Source organism: Pseudorca crassidens, chromosome 6 (genome assembly GCF_039906515.1).
Source record: "Pseudorca crassidens isolate mPseCra1 chromosome 6, mPseCra1.hap1, whole genome shotgun sequence".
NCBI lineage: Eukaryota > Metazoa > Chordata > Mammalia > Artiodactyla > Delphinidae > Pseudorca > Pseudorca crassidens.
The window spans coordinates 27,822,163-27,844,699 of NC_090301.1; the positions used below are offsets into that span (position 1 = coordinate 27,822,163).

The 22,537-nt window shown below is 39.2% G+C and overlaps 1 protein-coding gene across 1 annotated transcript in view; it reads right to left on the minus strand.

Moving 5' to 3' along the window:
• Positions 1-577: 577 nt before the first annotated feature.
• The window catches only part of PTH2R (parathyroid hormone 2 receptor), a 104,586-nt gene continuing 82,626 nt past the window's right edge, over positions 578-22,537 (minus strand). Inside the window, exons 10-13 of the mRNA XM_067740787.1 lie at positions 7,906-8,000; positions 4,918-5,056; positions 2,836-2,877; positions 578-1,753 (exon numbers count right to left, since the gene is read on the minus strand). Coding sequence (XP_067596888.1) covers positions 1,358-1,753; positions 2,836-2,877; positions 4,918-5,056; positions 7,906-8,000 — 672 coding nt within the window. The 3' untranslated portion in view covers positions 578-1,357. The remainder of the gene's footprint in view (positions 1,754-2,835; positions 2,878-4,917; positions 5,057-7,905; positions 8,001-22,537) is intronic.

Genomic DNA, 22,537 nt, shown 5'->3' on the forward strand with positions numbered 1-22,537 from the left:
TGTGTATTTGGCTCTCCCATTAGAGTGGAAACTTCATGAGGGTCAGAGGCTAGACCATACCACAGTAAGAGTTCCTAAAGCATTCTCTACCCAGAGGGAATTCATTTATTTTTTTGTGAATGGGCAATATATACATTGGCAACAGTATGCATATGGCTAAGAACATGGGACTTAAAGTCAGATCTGTGTCTGAAACCGTGTTCTCTCAATCACTAGCTGTGTGACTTTGGGCAAGTCATTCCACCTCTGTGAGTCACGCTGTTATCTGTAAAAAGGGGGACAGTGATAAGACTTACTCCATAACTTTGTGGTGAGGATTAAATAACTTAATGCTTGTAAAAACCTAGCAGGATGCTGGGTACCTAACATGCACTCAGTAAATGTTTCAGTACTGCAATACACTGAAATTTCAAGCTCAGTGAAGTTCTGGGGCTACATGCTGATCTCTGTAGATGTGGAGAAGAGACATTTGGTTGATTCCCAAAAACAAAGGTAGGCGCTAAGAGAACATTTAAAAAAGTGACCCAAAATATATTTTTAAAACAAACTTTTAATTTATCCCACATGCCATCTGGAATAGAGTAACAGAACAAAGAAAAAAAACATAGAAGCAGTGTGACTATCACTATAAATGATTATAAACAAAATCAGCTTGCAGACACAAGCTCACTGACTAAGAAAACCTTGTGACATGTCAAGGTTTACAAAAGAGTGAAGACTTGAGATTTGGCTGGTCACAGAGGGGACATTCAAAAAGAGGAATATGTGCAGTATTCTTTTTTGAGTAATTTTCCTTATTCCCAGAAACAAGTTTCTCACACAGTTATTATTTTAACAAAGTCCAGCCAGCTTATTTTCCAGTGTGTACTTGTTCCGAGATCTTTCATCTTTCAACATATTTTCAGATCCTAATTGCTCCAAAGAACAGGCTAAATGAATGCAATGACAGAGGTCCCTTAAAGTGAGAAAGAGAATACTAATTTGTTAAAAAGAAAATGACACATACTAAGTGATCTCTATCATATTTCGAGTGATATTTATGAGAGAAAACTAGAGTCGAGCAACTGAAACGTTTGTTCTACCCAAAAGTAGCAGAAAAATGAACAATCACAGAGCAAGTACTACAGGTACTACACATCAATTCAGAAGAGAATGTGATGCCAAAATAAGGTAATTATTCCACTGACACTTCTCCTTTTGTGGCTTTAGTATTTACAGGAACCAATTCATAGAGCCTAAAAAGGCTATGAATACTTGAATCCTGACTGTTCAGCTCTGGGGCTCAAGCAGAGGGACGCTAGCCAAGCTCCTCTGCCACAGCCAGATGGATCAGCTCCTTCAAGACACAAATGTTTATTCACAGCGCATCCTCGGTTTCTCCTTTGCTTCCTTCAAGGTCTGGGTTAAATTCTAATGGCGTGGATGACTCCTCCATTGGAATCGCATCTCCCTGCCTCCTGTCACTTTCCTTGGTCTCTGCATGGATCAAGTGTGGCAAGCAGTCCTGCTCCGAGTTACTCCAGACGTAGCCGGGTAAAGTCACGTGGTTGTCGGGCTGCCGGCTGGCCGTCTCGGCCGCCTTGCGGGAGATGAGCACCACGCGTGTGCTGGCCGCCGTCTGCGACTGGCTGCTGGTGCTGGGCGTCACGGTAGTGAGCACGGAGCCGTATCTGTGGCCGCCGCATGGGGGCGTCCTTTTCCAGTCCACAGAGAGATTCCACCGACTCCACATCTTCTTCACCTCAGACTGAACCTAAACCGCAAGGACCATATTGTGCATCAGAAACCATCAGAGATCCTGGAACCTTGTTAGATGGGTGTCTGCCTGATTTCAATGATAGTAATAATCACTAAGGTTCCACTGTGCGCCAGGGACTTTATATATACAGTTGACCCTTGAAGAACACAGGGCTGAAATCCCCTATGACTTCACAATTGGCCTTCTATATCTGGGGTTCTGCATTGGTGGATTCAACCAACCCCAGATGGTGCAGTACTGTAGTACATATTGAAATGCAGCCAATACATGTATCGGACTCATGGGAGAGGAAAAGAGGACATGGGGTTGGAGGAGAAAATGGGATAAATAGTGCCAGCTAAGGCTGTGGAAGGGCATGGAAGGTACTCAGCTGGAAATGTAACTGTAACACCATCGCTTCTGCATGGGCATACTGAAGGAGAGAAATTGAGAAAAGGATTGGATGGTGAAAAGTGGGTGCTGCAAGGGCATTCGTTGTAGGGTGGGGCTCTTGTTTCCATTCTTGCTGCTGAAGATTCAATTTTGCTATTGCAACTTTCCAGAAGGGAGCTTTTTGAAAGTTCCATTGGAAGCAGTGGAAACCTGGTAAGCTGATGTCATCTAAAAGATCGGTACCATTCTTTCTCTCCAGCCAACTCCTAAATGAACTGAAATTGTCCCATCACCATCTTGTAGTTTAAAAAATGTCAAAATGTTCTAATGGATTATTCCCAGGGAAAGTTATATTTGAGTTTCTTATAGAACTTGAAATAAAATATAAGTTGAAGCATCGACTGGAATATGAAGTTCACGGTCCTTCCAAGTATCAATCTGCATTCCAGTTAAGTTGGGTTTTTGATATCAAGGGTTGCAACTGAATTGACATTGAAAAGTGCTGGAAGAGGAAGACCTTGGCTTATTTACATGAATTCTTCCTTTCTCAAAATAATTTATGATTAAAATATCTCCCTTCTCTGTGTCCACTTTGTCCTGTAACCCCTGAGGATTCTAAAGAGATTCCGGTCACATTGCGATGGCCATTTACGAGCTTACTCGGAGCTAGACCTGCAGGAGGTATGGGGTTCCTTCAAACTTACCTCTCCATTGCAGTAGCAGTAGATGATAGACACAAAGAAACCCTGGAGGAGAAAATAGAATGTTTTAATTAATTAATTTTAATTATAAAGATCACAGCACTAAAGTATCTTGTGCCACAATGTGTAAGTTGAAAAACTGGGTTCTTTTTTAATGATTCCTCCAGAAAATTATGCAAATTATCTCTCCTAATATTTCGAAATCCTTAAATATACATGAAATTTGTCTGAGATCTTTCCTTGGTATGAACTGAACCAAATAACTAAATAAAACACGAACTGGTTTTTGTTACATTCGTTTCATGTGTTGCCACGCCAGGGCCACAGAACATCCCCCAGTCAGTAAGTGAAATTTTTACACTGTGAATGCTGGAAACTACAGACATAGGGTCTTATCAGGTGAAAACACACAGAAACTTTTTTTTCACTCGTTCAAAAATATTTATTGAGTTTATACAGTGTGAAATGCTCAGCATGACAGGGATAAACAACTTAATCAAGACAGACAAAGTCCCTGTTCTCTTAGGGCTTACATCCTAGTAGGAAATACAGATGGATAAAATATAAACAAATAAGGGCTTCCCTGGTGGAGCAGTGGTTGGGAGTCTGCCTGCTAATGCAGGGGACACGGGTTCGAGCCCTGGTCTGGGAGGATCTCACATGCCGCGGAGCAACTAGGCCTGTGAGCCACAACTACTGAGCCTGCGCGTCTGGAGCCTGTGCTCGGCAACAAGAGAGGCCGTGATAGTGAGAGGCCCATGCACCGCGATGAAGAGTGGCCCCTGCTTGCCACAACTAGAGAAAGCCCTCGCACAGAAACGAAGACCCAACACAGTAAAAATAAATGAATTAATTAAAATATAAACAAAAAGCCACAGGAGAAAAATGTATGATGATAAGATAAAGGCCATGCAGGCAAAACGAGTGGTACTGAAAAAGAAGATGGAGAAGATCTATCAAAGGGGGAACTCAATGAAGACCTCCCTGAGGGGGAGACATTTAAGCTGGTTTGAGTGAGAAGAAGAAGCCAGGCCATGTGAATATTAGAGGGAAGGGCACTCCAGGCAAAGGAAACAGCAAGTACAAACCCCTGAGGCAGAAATGAACTTGAGGTACAGAAATTGTGGAAGAGCTAGTGTGGCTCAAACTTAGTGGGCATCAGGGAGCATGGTGTGAGGTGAGGTCACAGCTGGACAGGCTCCCCGCCAGGGAGGGCTGTGCACACCAGGAAACTGCGTTTGGATTTTATTCTGACTGCAATGAGAAGCCTCTGGATATGTTCAGCAGTTCAGTGACATTATCAGATTTATTTGTTTATTTTTATTTTATTTTTTATTTTTTTGCGGTACGCGGGCCTCTCACTATTGTGGCCTCTCCTGTTGCGGAGCACAGGCTCCGGACGCGCAGGCTCAGCGGCCATGGCTCACGGGCCTAGCCGCTCCGCGGCATGCGGGATCTTCCTGGACCGGGGCACAAACCCGTGTCCCCTGCATCGGCAGGCGGACTCTCAACCACTGCGCCACCAGGGAAGCCCTATCAGATTTATTTTTAAGATTCTTCAGACTATTGTATGGAGACTAGATTGAAGGCAGGAGGTGGCAGCAAAGGAGTAGCAGGAGGAAGAGTTAGGAGGCGCCTGTAGCCTCCACGTGAGGGAAATGGTATCATGCTTTCAAATGAGATCAAATATAAGGAAGCAACCTCTTCCTCTTACTTGTCTCCCTTTCTCTTTTTTCGTCTCCCCTGCCTATCCCTTCTTTTGCTTTCATTGACTTTCCATACACACACACACACACACACACACACACACACACACACACACACACACAGATTCCTGCTCTGTAGGTGTCACATATTTTACAACAATGTGCTTTCTTGTCTCATAGCCCAAGCTTGTCTGTGAGAAACAGCTCCTGCTGTGGTCGGAGGTTAACCTGACTGACCGCTGCAGGACAGAAATGCACAGGTGCCAGAAAATAGCCCCTTTCCTGGCCCTTGGGAGACAGGTGTGTGAAAGCCAGAGGGAGGGGCAGAGGAAGGAAAAAAGCAAAATACAGGAATCAAATTACTAGTAGCACTCTCTACCTGAAAGGAGTTGAAAAAGAGCTCACAGTGCATCCGGATCTCCCACCCAAGCCCAGCAAAGGAGTGGGGCAGGCACACGAACACGATGTAATGCACTCCAAAGACCAGCACCAGCACCAGCGTTGATTTGGCGAGTTTCCTGGAAGAGAATGGCAAGCCTTTTAATTAGTCAATGTAGAGTGCCTTTCCATAGAGACAGCTTGCTGGAAAACATAAAGCTTATTTAGCAGAGCTACCAGGGGCTGACGTTCCCCCATCTCTTTGGATCCACGGCTTCTGCTAGTTTTTTTCCCTCTCCCTCTTCTTCCTGTCACTTCTATACTAAATCAGGTAGTTTATTCTCACTTCCCATGATTACTATCCCCTAAGTCTCTTTAATCTCATTTCCACTCTTCTTGCTTAAAGGATACTATTTTCATAAAATTGTAAAATGCCTTTTTTTTTCTCTGTCCTAAGTCGTCTTTAACTTCTATGTTTGAGACTTAAAGAGGTACCACCTCCATCCTCAATAACTGTCTTTACTTTCACAGGCAGCATTTTGGCTTGTTCTGTTCATTTTAGAACCAACTACTCCCTGGTCTCTTCTTACACTTGGATCTTCATTTATCATTTCATATTTTCTTATGAGCTACATGTGGTCAATACCTCTTGCCTTCCCTAAATATTCTCTGTCAAATATTCTGTCTCAAATTATCTATAGTTGTAGGTTTGTTTGTTTGTTTGTTTACAAACTAAACAATGTGACCTTTATTTCCTTTAACTGCTTCTTCATACACATTTTCTTGTGTATTTAGAGGAATCCCAGTTTCCAATATAATGGATTGACTTTAACATGGCCCCTAATGATTCCCAACCTTCTGGTATTTACATCCTTGTTAATCCTCTCTGCTTGAGTGTGGGCAGGACTTGGGACTTACTTCTAACCAATCAGTTATGGCCAAGATGGTGGGATGCCGCTTCTGTGACTATGTTGTCCGAGAGTGTAACATACATTTTAGTAGCAGACTCTCTCCCTTGTTTGATTCAGTGAAGCAAGTTGTGAGCTGCTCTACTGAGAGGCCCATGTGGCAAGGAGAGGTGGCATCTGACCAACCCAGCAAGAACATAAATCCTGTCAACAATCACGTGAGCTTAAGAGTGGATTTTTCCCCAGTCCAACCAACTGACATCCCAATTATATCCTTGTAAAGAGACCCAGAAGCTGAGGACCCAGCTAAGCCACGCCCAGATTTCTGACAAACAAACCATGAAATAGCCAGTGTGTTGTTTTAAAGCCACTAAGTTTGTGGTAATTCATTTTGCAGCAATAAAGAGCTAGTCTATGACGCAAGCACATCATTTTCTAGTTAGGTTTTGTTTTTTTTGCATTTTTTATCCAAGAAACAGCCAAATCAGGCTTCTTCTTTATTTCTCAAATATCCCTCTTTTTCTAAGAATCATTAATGCCCCAGTAATCTCAAATGATTATAATCTTCTTCCTTTCCTCACTAGTCTTTCTTTCAGTTTCTTTCTTCCTTTCCCCCTCCCTCCCTCTCTCCCTCTCTTTCCCTTTTTCTTTCTTTCTTTCTTTCTTTTCTTTTTCTTTCTTTCTTTCTTTCTTTCTTTTTCTTTCCTTCTCTCTCTCTCTCTCTTTCTTTCTTTCTTTCTTTCTTTCCCTACTTACTTATTATTTTTTTTTTTGCAAATAAGCTGTCTATTCTGTCTTGGTTTAAAGATAATCCACTCTGTTCTCTCCAGAGTTTCTCAAATCTCTTGAGCAACTTTCTACTGAAAGTATAATTTCACATCATTCGGATATTCTAGAAATTAGTAGCTTTTATTCAGAACTATAGAAATAAGTAGCTTTTATTCAGAATAAGAGAAATAAGTAGCCTTGATTCAGAACTAGAGAAATAATTAGCTTTCAAACACCACTGCACTTTTTCATTTTATGAAGAATGAAAGGCTACTTACATTTTCCATTTTTTATCATCCTTTGACCTTTGTCTTCACCAATGGAATGTGACATGAGACAAGCTATTCTAGTATAGCACAGACCCTTCACTGTAAACACAGGCATGATTTTAATACTACCACTTGCAGCATATTGAAAATGACTGGAGCTAGCAGCTGATGGTTTGTTCATACTGTGCATCCTATTCTAGACTTCAGTCCATCTGTATCTGTACTCTTTTCTCCCTGACAGTAAACGCTGCCTACACGGTGCACGGGAATGATTCCACAAAGGACTTAGAGAACGTTTGTGAGAGAAGATCGAAATGTTGACTATGATTTCTTCCTTTCTGTGTCTGTGATAGCATTTCATGACAATGTGAGGCAGAAAGAAATAGATTCTTGTTTGGGGATTACAAAAACTAATCCACATGCACCTGACTAGTGGTGCATATGTTCAGGTGGATAGAAGCCACTTCCAAAACGATTCAGAACTTCCAAAATGATCATTGGGAGAAATGGACACATTCTTAAGACAGTTTGATAATGATTATAAATACTTAATTTGTCCTTTTCTTCAGCAAAGACTGAATAACAGACCTCCTTCAATCAGTACATTTGAAAGTTCTTAAAAATCAATATTTGGGAGGTACCAATTTGATGGGAAGATTGGAAACAATATAGCAAATACACTTTCTTGATTTTTTTCAGTTATGACATTATTTTAAGAAGGCAAGTGAAATTGTCAGCCAAGATCATCAACAAGAGATTACATAGTTACATAGGTTACATAGTTAATGGTAAAATCCCCGCTGCTAAGAACAGATTTTTAAAAATATACTTAGAATTTAAGCATATTGGGAAGGTTTGTTGTTATTTATATTTTCCTAAAATATATATACTTTTCTGATAAATAGCACAAGCACAGTTAAACCAAACGAAAATACACGTTCACAATTTAGTCTCTTAGAAACATTTCAGATCAACTGATATCTGTCCTTTACTCTAAATAGTAACCAAAATATTTCCTCTGATGGATGTATGTCCTGGAATTACCTGTATTGTTTTCTTGTGTCATGCCCAACCGCATTCGTCTCCCAAATTTTGGTAGCCAGAACTCTAACGGTATTCAGAAACAGAATAAAATTCAGCTGAAAGAGAAGATAATATTACAAAGAATTATTAAGTTAGTCTTCAAGTTGTTTGTAAAAATTTACATAAATTGCACCTCTTTGTATTCAAAGACTGAACATTACCCATTCTGTAAATTTGAATGAGGAAATCTGAGGTAAGATATTGGAAAGATAGGGATTCTGGATTTGCCCTCATGAAAACACAGAGATAAAAGTTCAACAGCACTAGAAACTAGAAATACCAGAGGATAATCTGCCAGAATCCATGGGGAATTTCCAAACCAAAGTTTAGATGAACTTCTGTGGCAGACTTGCTGGATAAAGGATAATAGTTATTATACAAATGTAATTGACAGCCCTTTTTGAAATGAATTCCCAGCTTCTGTATCTATTTTAGGGAGAAGAATAATAGGGTTGCTTTGGGGATGATGTCTCTATTATGATGTATGAAAAGCACTGGGTGAAGTATACAAGGTTAAAAAAAAAAGCCAGGTAAGATGCTGTATAAGAAATAGTCTCAGTGTAGGCAATTAAATTGAGGTGTGGGAACCACCAGACAATCACATTCTGGCTTTAAAAAGGGGGAGGGAGGGCTTCCCTGGTGGCGCAGTGGTTGAGAGTCCGCCTGCCGATGCAGGGGACACAGGTTTGTGCCCCGGTCCGGGAGGATCCCACATGCTGTGGAGCAGCTAGGCCCGTGAGCCATGGCCGCTGAGCCTGCGCATCCGGAGCCTGTGCTCCGCAACGGGAGAGGCCACAACAGTGAGAGGCCCGCGTACCACAAACAAAAAAAAAAAAACAAAAAAAAAGGTGGGGGGAGGGAAGGGAAAGTATTGGTGGGATAAGACATTTTATGTCCAAGGGCCTCAAGGATCAGTGAAGAGGTCCAAAATGAAGAGGAAGAAAAGATCTCCAGGTCAGGGGTCATAAGGAGGTAGAAGCCCGAACCCCTTGGGTCCCTTAATTCAGGGAGATGTCTACAGTCCAGGAAGCGTTAGTACTTAGGAATAATGGAATTGTGGATTGCCAAGAGTGGCTTTCTGTTAATGCCAGAGCAACAGCTAGAAGAGAGGACCCATCAACTCTGCATTCCTGGGGATAAATTATCCTGCAGAGTCTCCAATCATTTCTGGAATTTGGAGAATTTTGGTATTGGGTGATTCATGTGCCCCACTGCCCAAACTAGTTGATTATCTGCATCAGCCCTTAATTCCAACCACCTTCTTGGCCATCCTACCACTGACTACCCCATAGGCAACTCTCACCAATTTCACAGCCTCCTACAAGAACTGGGGGCTGGCTTTTCAATAAGTGGTGCTGGGAAAACTAGACAGCTACATGTAAAAGAATGAAATTAGAACACTCCCTAACACCATACACAAAAATAAACCCAAAATGGATTAAAGACCTAAATGCAATGCCAGACACTAAAAAACTCTTAGAGGAAAACATAGGCAGAACACTCTATGACATAAATCACAGCAAGATCCTTTTTGACCCACCTCCTAGAGAAATGGAAATAAAAACCAAAATAAACAAATGAGACCTAATGAAACATAAAAGCTTTTGCACAGCAAAGGAAACCATAAACAAGATGAAAAGACTACCCTCAGAATCAGAAAAAATATTTGCAAACAAAGCAACTGACAAAGGATTAACCTCCAAAATATACAAGTAGCTCATGCAGCTCAATATCAGAAAAACAAACAACCCAATCCAAAAATGGGCAGAAGACCTAAATAGACATTTCTCCAAAGAAGATATACAGATTGCCAACAAACACATGAAAGGATGCTCAACATCATTAATCATTAGAGAAATGCAAATCAAAACTACAATGAGATATCATCTCACACCAGTCGGAATGGCCATCATCACAAAATCTACAAACAATAAATGCTGGAGAGGGTGTGGAGAAAAGGGAACTCTCTTGCACTGTTGGTAGGAATGTAAATTGATACAGCCACTATGGAGAACAGTATGGAGGTTACTTAAAAAACTAAAAATAGAACTACCATATGACCCAGCAATCCCACTATTGGGCATATACCCTGAGAAAACCATAATTCAAAAAGAGTCATGTACCACAATGTTCATTGCAGCAGTATTTACAATAGCCAGCACATGGAAGCAACCTAAGTGTCCATCAACAGAGGAATGGATAAAGAAGATGTGGCACATATATATAATGGAATATAACTCAGCCATAAAAAGAAACGAAATTGAGTTGTTTGTAGCGAGGTGGATGGACCTAGAGACTGTCATACAGAGTGAAGGAAGTCAGAAAGGGAAACACAAATACCGTATGCTAACACATATATGTGGAATCTAAAAAGAAAAAAAGAAAATGGTTCTGACGAACATAGAGGCAGGACAGGAATAAAGATGCAGACATAGAGAATGGACTTGAGGACACGGGGAGGGGGAAGGGGAAGCTGGGACGAAGTGAGAGAGTGGCACTGACATATATACACTACCAGATGTAAAACAGATAGCTAGTGGGAAGCAGCCGCATAGCACAGGGAGATCAGCTCGGTGCTCTGTAACCACCTAGAGGGGTAGATAGGGAGGGTGGGAAGGAGACGCAAGAGAGAGGGGATATGGGGATATATGTATATATATATATAGCTGATTCAGTTTATTAAACAGCAGAAACTAACACAAAAATATAAAGCAATTATACTCCAATAAAGACTAAAAAAAAAAAAGAACTGGGGGCTGGGTCTTGAGCCCCATACCCTAGGGGAAGGACAGAGCTGTGCTGTGAAATTGTGGAAGAAGGATGTTTTCAGGTTAATAAGAGCTACTAGTTATTGAACACTGCCTAGTGTAAATGCTCACATAAATATGATACAGGAATTTTTATTATGCCTATTCATTATGAATGAAGAAACTCTAGCTCAAAGAGATTAATTGATTTGACCTAGACTACCCAGCTATCAGCTGGAATTTGAACCAGGCCTATGTGAGTCTGTATTGTGAATTCTTAACCACTACCTTTATTTTTTAATTAAATTTAACTTTTTATTTATTGAGGTAACATTAGTTTATAACATTGTATGTTTCATGTGTACAACATTTAGACTTCTGTATATACTACAGCATGCTCACTACCAAAAGGTAGTTTCTATCCATCCCCTTTACCCATTTCGTCCTCCCCACACCTTTCCCTTCTGGTAAACACTACTGTGTTCTCTATATCTAGGTGTTTGTTTTTATTTGGTTTGTTCATTTATTTTGTTTTGGGGAGATATTGTTTTTGTTTTTATATTCCACATGTAAGTGAAATCATACAATATTTGTCTTTCTGATTTATTTCAGTTAGCATAATACCCTCAAGGTCCATCAGTGTTGTCACAAATGGCAAGATTTCTTCTTTTTATGGCTGAGTAGTATTTCATTGTGTCTGAATAGATAGATAGATGATAGATAGATAGATAGATAGATAGATACAGATATAGATATATAGATACAGATATAGATATGGATATCATATCTTCTATACCCATTCAATGGGCACTTAGGTTATCTCCATATCTTGGCTATTGCAAAAAGTGCTGTGATGAGGCACTTACGTTATCTCCATATCTTGGCTATTGTAAAAAGTGCTGTGATGAATATAGGGGTGCATATACTTCGAATTAGTGTCTTTGTATTCTTCATATAAATACCTAGAAGTGGAATAGCTAGGTCATATGGTAGTTCTGTTCTTAATTTTCTGAGGAATCTCTATATTGTTTTCCATAATAGCTACACCAATTCACATTCCCACCAACAATATGTAGAGTTCTCTTTTCTCCACATCCTCTCCAACACCCGTTATTTCTCATTTTTCTTGATAATAGCCATTCCAATGGGCATGGAATGATATCTCATTGTGGTGTTTTTTTTTTTTTTTTTTTGCTGTACGCGGGCCTCTCATTGTTGTGGCCTCCCCCGTTGTGGAGCACAGGCTCCGGACGCGCAGGCTCAGTGGCCATGGCTCACGGGCCCAGCCGCTCCGCGGCATGTGGGATCTTCCCGGACCGGGGCACGAACCCGTGTCCCCTGCATCGGCAGGCAGACTCTCAACCACTGCGCCACCAGGGAAGCCCTCTCATTGTGGTTTTAATTTGCATTTACCAAATAATTAGTGATATTCAACATCTTTTTGTGTGCTCGTTTGCCATCTGTATGTCTATTCAGCTCCTCTACCCAACTTTTGTTGTTGAGTTGTGCAAGTTCTTTATATATTGTGGATATTAATCCCATTATTGGGTACAAGATTTGCAAATATCTTCTCCCATTTGGTAGGTTGTCTTTTTTATTGTTGATAGTTTCCTTTGCTATACAGAAGCTTTTTAGTTTGCTGTAGTCCCATTTGTTTATTTTTGCTTTTGTTTCCCTTGCCTGAGGACACATATTCAGAAAGATATTACTAAGACCAATGCCAAAGAGTATGTTGCATATGTTTTCTTCTAGGAGTTTGTGGTTTCAGGTCTTACATTTAAGTCTAATCCATTTCGAGTTGATTTTTGTGTGTTGTGTGAGATAGTGGTCCACTTTCATTCTTTGGCATGTGGCTGTTCAGTTTGCCCAACACCATTTATTGAAGGGACCATCCTTTCTCCATTGTATATTCTTTGCCCCTTTGTTTTAAATTAATTGTCCATATATGTGTGGTTTTATTTCTGGTCTGTCAATTCTGTTCCATTTATCTGTGTGACTCTTTTTCTGCCAATACCATGCTGTTTTGATTACTATAGCTTTGTAATACAGTTTGAAATCAGGGAGTGTGACATCACCAGCTTTGTTCTTTTCTCTTGGGATTTCTTTGGCTATTCAGGGGTCTTTTGTTGCTCTATACAAATATTTGGATTTTTATATTCTAGTTCTTTGAACAATGTCCTTGGGATTTTGATGGGTATTGCACTGAATATGTATATTGCTTTAGGTAATGTAGACATTTTAACAATGTTACTTCTTCCAATCCATGAGCATAGAACATCTTTCCATTTCTTTGCATAGCCTTCAGTTTCTTTCAGGCTGTCTTATAGTTTTCAGTGTACATGTTTTTCACCTCCTTGGTTAAATTTATTCCTAGGTATTTTATTCTTTTTGTTGCAATTGTAAATGGGATTGTTTTCTTAATTTCTCTTTCTGCTAGTCCATTGTTAGTGTATAGAAATGCAACAGATTTTTGTATGTTGATTTGTATCCTGCAACTGTACTGAATTTGTTTATTAGTTCTAACAGGGTTTTTTGTGGAGTCTTCATGGGTTTTTATATATAAAATCATGTCCTCTGCAAGTAGCATCAGTTTGACTTCTTCCTTTTTAATTTGGATGCCTTTTATTTCTTTTTCTTGCCTAATTCCTCTGACTAGGACTTCCAATACTATGTTGAATAAAAGTGGTAAGAGTGAGCATCCTTGTCTTGTTCCTGATCTTAGATAGCTTCCAGTTCTTCCCTGTTGAATGTGTTAGCTGGGATTATGATATTGTCATATATGGTCTTTATTATGTTGAGGTATGTTCCTTTTATACTTATTTTATTGAGAATTTTTATCATAAATGGGTGTTGAATCTTATCAGTTGCTTTTTCTGCATCTACTGAGATGATCATATGATTTTTATCTTTTATTTTGTTAATGTGGTGTATCATGACTGATTTGCAGCCATCGAATCATCCTTGAATCCCTGGAATAAATCTCGCTTGATTATAAGATATGATAATCTTAATGTACTATTGCATTCAGCTTGCTAATACTTTGTTGAGGATTTTTGCATCTAGGTTCATCAAAGATATTGGCGTATAAGTTTTGTTTTTGTGTGTTGTCCTTGGTGTCAGGGTAATGTTGTCCTCATAAAATGAGTTAGAAAGCATTCTCTCCTCTTCAATATTTTGGAAGAGCTTGAGAAGGATAGGTAATAAATCTTCTGAGTGTTCGCTAGATTTCACCTGTGAAACCGTCTGGTTCTGGACTTTTGATTTTGGGGAGGTTTTGATTACTGTTCCAATATCCTTAATAGTGATCAGTCTATTACAATTTTTCTATTTATTCATGATTCAGCCTTGGAAGGTTGTATAATTCTAAAAATTTGTCCATTTATTCTATATTGTCCAATTTGTTGGCATATACCTGTTCATAATATTCTATTTTAATCCTTTGCATTTCTGTGATATCCATTATTATTTCTTCTCTTTCATTTGTGATTTTATCAGAGCCTTCTCTCTTTTTCTAAGTGAATCTAGCTAAAGATTTGTTAATTTTTTAAAACATTTTCAAAGAAACAGCTCTTAGGTTCATTAATCTCTTCTGTTACCTTTTTAGTTTCTATTCATTTCTTTCCACGCTAATGTTTAGTATCTCCTTCCTTCAGCTGAATTTGGGCTTCATTTGTTTTTCTCTTCTAGTTCTTTTAGGTGTAAAGTTAGATTGTTTATATGAGATTTTTCTTCTTTCTTGAGGTAGGCCTGTATTGCTATAAACGTCCCTCTTTGTACCTCTTTTGCTGCATCTCATGGATTTTGGCATGTTGTATTTTCACTTTCATTTGTCTTAAGGTATTTTTAAATTTCTTCTTTGATTTCTTCTTTGACTCAATGTTTGTTCAGTTGCATGCTGTTTAGTCTCCACATATTTAAGATTTTTCCAGCTTTCTTCTTGTAGTTGATTTCTAGTTTCATCAGAAAAGATGCTGTTATTTTTTTCAATCTTCTTAAATTTATTGAGACTGGTTTGGGTCCCAACTTTTGGTCTGTCCTTGAAAGTGTTCCATGTGCACTTGAGAAGAATGTGTATTCTGCTACATTTGGGTGGAATGTTCTGTATAAATCTACTAAGTCTACCTGGTCTAATGTTTTACAGCTGCTGTTTGCTTGTTAAGTTTCTGTCTGGATGATCTATCCATTGATGTAAGTGGGGTGTTAAAGTCCCCAACTATCACTGTGTTGCTGTCACTTTTTTCCTTTTGGTCTGTTAATTTCTTTATATATTTTGGTGATCATATGTTAGGTGCATGTTGGTGTTGTCCCCTTTATCATTATATAATGTCCATCTTTGTCTTTTGTTACCTCTTTTGGCTGGAAATCTATTTTGTCTGTTATGAGTATGGCTACATCCACTTTCGCTTGGCTGCCATTTACTTGGAGTATCATCTTCCATCCCTTCACTAGAGTTTATGTTTGTCTTTAAAGCTGACATAAGTCTCCTGGAGACAGCATTTCATTGGGTCATGTTTTTTTAATCCATCCGGCCACTTTGTGTCTTTTGATTGGTGAACTGAATCCATTTTCATTTTGAGTGATTATTGATAAATGAGGACTTAGCACTGCCATTTTATCTTTTATTTTCTAGTTGCTCTGTATCTCCATTATTTCTTTTTCCTTGTGTTTCTGACTGCCATTTTAGTTTGATGGTTTTCTATGATATTTTCTCAGTTTCCTGTTTTTTATGTTTCATGTCTCTGCTCTAGATTTATGCTTTCTGGTTACCATAATGTTTGTTTAAAATTCTCATAGATAAAATTGTTCTTTTTCTGCCGATAGCATCTTATCGTCATTTGACTACATGACTTCTGTACTTTCCTCTTCCATTTTTATGTTTCTGTCATCTCAAATTATCCCTTTATATGTTGTGAGTTTGTGACCAACTTGCAATAGCTATAGTTGTTTTTACTGCTTTTTTCCCCTTTAACCTCTGCGTTATTCTGACATAGAGTTGCAATTTTCTGATTCTACTGATCACCTTACTCAAAGTTTTGCACACTTTTACCTTTTCGTTTAGGAAGAACAGCGCCTTTCAACATTTCTTATGAGGCAAATCTGATACAAATGCACTCCCTCAGCTTTTGTTTGTCTGAGAAATTTTATTTCTCCTTCATATCTAAATGATAACTTTGCCAGAAAGAGTATTTCTGGCTGATAGTTTTTATCTTTCAATATTTTGAGTACATCATTCCACTCTCTCTTGGCTTGTAGAGTTTCTGCTGAGAAATCTGCTGATAGCCTAACTGGGGTTCCTTTGTAGGTTGCCAGTCTTTTCCTCTGGCTGCCTTTAAAATTCTTTGTCATTTATTTTGACAGCTTTAATATAATGTGTTGTGGAGAAGGCTTTTTCACATTGAAGTAATTAGTTGTTCTCCCAGCTTCATGGACTTCTATATCCAGTTCCTTCCTCAGGTTTGGAAAATTCTCTGCTCTTATTTCTTTAAATAAACGTTCTCCTCCCTTCTTCCACTCTTCTCCTTCTGGGATACCCATTAACATAATGCTGCTCTTCCTAATAGAGTCAAATAGTTCTCAAAGAATGTCTTCTTTTTTTAAGATTTTAATTCTCTCTTCCTTCTGTCCGTATCATTTCTAGATTCCTATCTTCAAGCTCACTAGTCTCTCTTCCATATCATCTGCTCTATTTCCAGTGCTTTCTTCATCTCATTTATCAAGTCCTTCAGGTCCAGAGTTTCTCTTTAGTTCTTTCTTAGAGTTTCAGTCTCTTTGGAAAAATATTCCTTCTGTTCATCAATTTTATTCCTGAGCTTATTGAACTGCCTTCCTGTATTTTCCTTTAGTTCACTGAGTTTCTTTATGACAGCTACTTTGAATTCTCTATCAGTAAGATTGCAATATTCTGTGGCTCTAAGTTTGGTTTTTGGAGAACTGTCACTTTCTTTTTGTGATACAGTGTTACCATGGTTCTTCATTGAGCTTTATGAGTTGTTCTTCTACCAGCATATTTGAAGTAGAGGACACCTTTCTTCTTTAGGTAAAGCTTTTTTTAAAAAAAAACTTGATTCAAAAGATTCAACAGATTAGTAACTAGAGGCCTCTCTTGTTTTCCAGTAGGGGTGATATAGCACAAATTTTTGGTCACTTATCTGAGCTGCTTCTGGTTATATTTGAGCATCAGCATTTTCCACTCTCCACCACCTCTGTCAGAGGTGTCATCCATTGCCCTGGTTGTCGCTGCTTGTGCCTCTGGGGTCATTAATGCATTGCTGCTACTGGCATCACTACCTGGGACATTGGGTTGGTGGGTACTTCTGCTATGTCCATGGGCTCATGCTCCACTACCCCCGGCAGGGTGGGGAGGGTAGGTAGCCAGGGTCCCAGGTGTCCTTACCATGTCCAGGGTTGTCAGGCTCATAGGCAATGCCACTGTGGATAGGGGCAGGCAGGGGGAGCCAGAGTAATAGGCATCTCCATAACTGGAAGGACAGGGTCATAGGCCCACTGTCACTGTTGCCTGGATCTCTTTGGCCAGGGGCACCACTTTGGCTGGAGGGCTGGAGTCATATGTTCTGCTTCCCCTGATATTACCAGGTTCTCTGGGGCTGCAGGCTCAGTTACCATGGCTGAGGGTCCAGGATCATAGGCACCACCTCTGCTGTTCTGCCCGGTTCTGCCTCTTCCATGTGTTTCAGCCCACCCACCTTTAGATGTGTGGGATTCTCTGATGTCCTGCTGTGTTGAGCAAAGGCACCTTTGTTGAGTTATGGATGTTTTTACTGGTTGTAGATTGAAGGGGAAAGGCAAAGAGAGTGCCACACACTGCCATGATGCTGATGTCACTCTTAACCACTATCTTATACTTTCGTTTCAGGAGGATAAAAACATGAGAGTTGAGGATTTTCATTCATCCTCACCCACTACAACACCTGATTGATGTCCACATAATCTTTTTCAATAAGAAGGTGAGAAACTACTACTTGTCTATCACATGAGTGCTACTTTCTATATGGCCAAACTTATTTCATGCTTCATTAATTCCTCTCTCCCTAAGACTATACTCCCTGGCAATACAAATGCAGCTGGGAGTGAAAATAGTGGGGAGTGATGCTGTGTAACTACTGTGTGAAGGACCAAGTGCTAGGAGCTGAAGCTGGCAGCGTTGTGGAAGCAATGTTAGCTGGGTATTGTCATTTGCCATTCCTTATTCCTGGAAAAAATAAAGAATTACAAATGGCTTCAGATGGGCCAAGCTTAAACTCCGTCCATATTAAAATGCCCATGACCAGGGACTCTGTACTCAAGTCAGTAGACCATACTAAGTAAATACTGCAAACTCCCAGAAACTTATTAAAGAAGACACAAACCAATTAGTCCATAGGTTTTGTAACTCAAAGGACAGCAAAGTGGATTATGGAAAGAATTAAGAATTAAGAAAAATAGAACTTGCTGCCTTAAAAGATAGGTAAACAAAATACACACATACACACACACACATGCACACACACATATTGATACACGCAGTAACAGTTGAATGAATTTCCAAAAAATTATTATAAATAATTTAGGAAAGTATAGAATATAGGTTAACTAGAAACTAAGCTATTTACTACTTACTTACTATTCTAAGTGTTTTAGGTGAATTGACGCTTAGTCTTCACAGCAGCTCTATGAGATAGGCGTATTGCCCCCATTATACAAATGAGGAATCTGAGTCACAGCTTACACAAATTATGCATGATCACACAGCCAGCAAGCGGCAGAGCCCTAATTAGTCCCATGCAGCCTGGATGCATAGCATGGACTCTTAACCACTGCACCAAACTGCCCATAAAATAGAGTTAATAGCAGATTGAGATGGAGACAGAAAGTTTTTAAAGAGCAGGATGGGTTAAGAAAAGATTGTAAAGAATCTAACTTATAACCCAGTTTTAAAGTCAGTATTAGAAACCTAAACATTAGGTCTAACAGAGTAGGAAAGTGGATTTAGCAATTTAGAAGACACTCGAAGAATCTTCCCAAATGAAGGGATGAAGAACAAAGACCTCTGTGATGAGGGATAGATGCTTACATGGAGAGCATGGAATTCAGAGTCATTATGAAGATTATTTCTCTTTCTGAAGGAAGTGATAAATAGAACAAATCAATGAAGACATAAAAGAAAAAATCCTGCTCTAAAGAAAGATCCAAGTCTGCAGGAGGAAAAATGACTCTATATATGGGTAAATGGAATGAAAAAGAACAACACATTCTCGTGAGATTTTTTTAAAAATTTTAAGTGAAATATCATTCAAAGAGAAAAAAATCATTTAGAGAGTCCTTGCATATCTCAAGTAATCTTCTTGGAGGAAAAATTTTGCTTAAAGCTGTTAATAAGCCAGTAGCACATAGAATAAATTTTATGCAAGGGTGGTTTTAATAAGCCAGTAGTGCATAGAATAAATTTTATGCAAGTGTGGTTTTAAAATAATGCAAATATAAACATTAGAGTCTCTGTCAATTAAATTTTTAAAGATTTATTCAAAGTGAACCACAGATGAATTTCAAAGTCAAAATTTCAGCCATGAAACCTCTGGCTCCTCAGGCCATCTCAGAGACTGCTCCTAGAATCAGCTTTGCCTGGATCATTCGCCCTACTCCCTCCACTCTCTCACCCTTACTAGGACAGCTCATTCTCAGGATTTAAGCTGAATGTCACTTCTCAAAAGCTATTCCCCACACCCAAGCCCCACCACAGCACTCGTCACATTTCAATGTCTGTCTCACCCACTATGCTTAAGTTTAAGGAGAAATTGATGCCTGTTTCCCCCATCTCATCCCCACTGCCTCACACAGCACCTGCCATGTTCTTGGTGTTTAATCAAGATTTGTTAAATGAGTGAATGAATAAATGAGTGAATGAAATGTGTACTCTCTAAACCCTACTTATATTGAGGTAAATCAGCATATCCCCCTTCAAGGTAGAATTTTCACTTCTAGGTGTTTATCACAAAAGACATAAGTAGAGAAAGAAGTCAAAATTTATGTACAAGAAATTCCACTGTTATAAAATATATTTAAAACTATCTATTTACACTTAAAAATTTCATCAATGCCTTTGGATACACGATGGGGAAGATTTGCTATCTCCCCTTTCCTGATGTTTCCTCCCAGGGAAGGTAGGTCAACTGATGTGCACTTCTGTTCTCCCTACTCCCTCTTACTGTCTCCAACCCTGGAGAAGATGGATTGAAGTATTTGATGAGTGAAAATGGGACAAATACTGAGTTTGCTTAACTCAGCCCATCCTTCTTTTCTTTGGGAGCTTGCAGTGAGCAGACTTTCTCTGCAGCATCTCCAGGCTTAGGAGCCTGCCCCTCAGCAATATGTGCCTGGGTGGGCAGATCCTGCCTAATTATGGGGTTCTTCAACTGGCCCACTTGGCTAACAGACCGAAGATCACAACTTCCAACCCAGACTCTAACAGCTATAAGGGTTTTACTTTGTTTCTCTCTCTCCTCCTTTGTTTTATATCTCGACTTATTGAGAATCTGAGCAGCAAAGAGGGATGCTATGTATTAGCTGCCCTCAGAGATTCTCTGAATACATCACATCTCACCCCATATATTGGTTTCTTTTTCAATATCATGAACATGAGAAACATTTTTGCTTTGTTTATATGTGTATCAATTCTAAATGTTGAACATTTAAGTGATAGATAATAAACTCCTTAATCTATATCAGCTACTATAATTTGATTATCTGTATAATAGATATGAAGACAAAATATGTAGTTCACTTCTTATCCATTGGAATTCAATTTATAACTTAGGGGTAAATGCTAGAGCTTTCATTTCACTCAAGGTTCTATAGTTGACTGATTTAGAAGAGGAAAGAGATTATGGAGCAGAGATTTTCCTCTGGGTAAAAAAAAAAAAAAAATTGTATTTTTAATTCCATCAAAGATCAGAGATTAAATTTTATCCATTTTACTTAAAACTTCTCCCTTACCAGTCATCCCTCTCATGCTCCCTTCTTGTGCTTCATGATCGAGCCTCCTTTAATAACAACTGGGTGGAAATGAATCACTGACTCAACAGCAGCTGAGAAGCTTATGTTCTGTTTGTCCCCTTCTTTTCATATTTTATAAAATGCACTGGATATGATTTTTTAAACATATCGCTTTAGAATTCTTCTTAAAGGAATTTATTAGAAGTACCATCTTATTCCATCTGCCAGAATTCCCTGAGATATCCTTTGACAGGTACATGGAACAAAACATATATAAGAAAAAAATTGAAAGTCTGGAGCTCTCCATTTAATGCACTCTGAGTAGCATGCAGTCTCCTCAGGGGCCACTACTTAGTTAGTCATTCAAATTAGCTCGTTATTCATAGAATGAGCAAGCCCATGACAAACACCACAAACTACTTGTTGACCACAGACATTAGTCCTTAGCTTGGGTACACAGTGGTGCTGTAAGCCATGGTAGACATCTAAAAACAAGCAAATATACCAATAACAAGGAAGGAAGGAAGGAAGGAAGGAAGGAAGGAAGGAAGGAAGGAAGGAAGGAAGGAAGGAAGGAAGGAAGGAAGGGAGAGAGAGAAAGAAAGAAAGAAAGGGAAGAAGGAAGGAAGGAAGGGAAAGAAAAAGGGAAGGGGTAGGGAGGGAGGGAAAGAAGGAAAAGAAAGAGAAAGGTAGGGAGGAAGGGAGGGAGGAAAGGAGGGGAGGGGAGAGGGAAGGAGGGACAGACTATTGCCCTGTATTTTCCTAAAATCCATCAACATATATAAAGCAAAGTATAAACTCTCACAGTTATAAGTTCTCTGTAGGGTTATTTAAAGCTCAAAAATTTCTGCAATAGTGTTGCCAGATCAACATCAGGCAAGAGCCCCCCCAGGATGCTTGCCAACATGGACATTTTTTGATTCTATGGCTTACTTTTGAGGAGTTACCAGAAAATGAACTACTGCCTATAGAAAAACAAGTACATAAATTCTAACATCTCCATGAGTGACTGGCCCTGATTTCCAATTTCAGTGTCTTTAATAAATAAAAGCTTTGGGTTGATTTAAGACTGAATCTTGGATTTTCTATTTTACCACTCCCACGGTATAAACATTGCTTAGATGTATGTACCGTAAGAAAAGTAACTGGAAGAAATTTCGACCCTCCAAGTATAAAAGATATATTATTAAATAGTAATACTTTAAAATTAGTAATTAAATTAGTAATACATTTACATTTTTATTGATGATATTTACCTTTTCTTGGCACCTTTAAAAAATAGTTCTTACTGCACATTTGCATTTTAGTTCAGCTAAGATGAAGCAACACATTGTATAGAGAAATATTTTGGGAGTTTGTGGTCTCTCCAAAGGAATGGATTTATATGAATTGAAGATATGGGCTTGACTCCTATCAAAAGAAGAAAAAAACATGGATTGCTGTCACCCTGCTCATGGTCACCAACTGCTGAAGCACTGATGTCCCTTTGTTGCTCACCTTAGTTTAACACTGTTTATGGTTGTTCCAAATTTAAATATTTATTTATTTGGCTGTGCTGGGTCTTAGTTGTGGCACGTGGGATCTTTGTTGTGGCGTGCGGGGTCTTTAGCTGCAGCATGCGGGATCTTTCAGGTGTGGCATACGGGATCTACTGCCCTCATCAGGGATCGAACCTGGGCCCTCTGCACTGGGAGAGCAAAGTCTTAACCACTGGACCACAGGGAAGTCCTGGTTGTTCCAATTTTAATGCAACTCTTTAATTCCTGTATCTTTCTTTGGAAGCCTGCATCAAGAAAATGACCTCTCATATAGAAATCTGAGGACCTTTAAAATATCATAATTGATGTCAGAGTCAG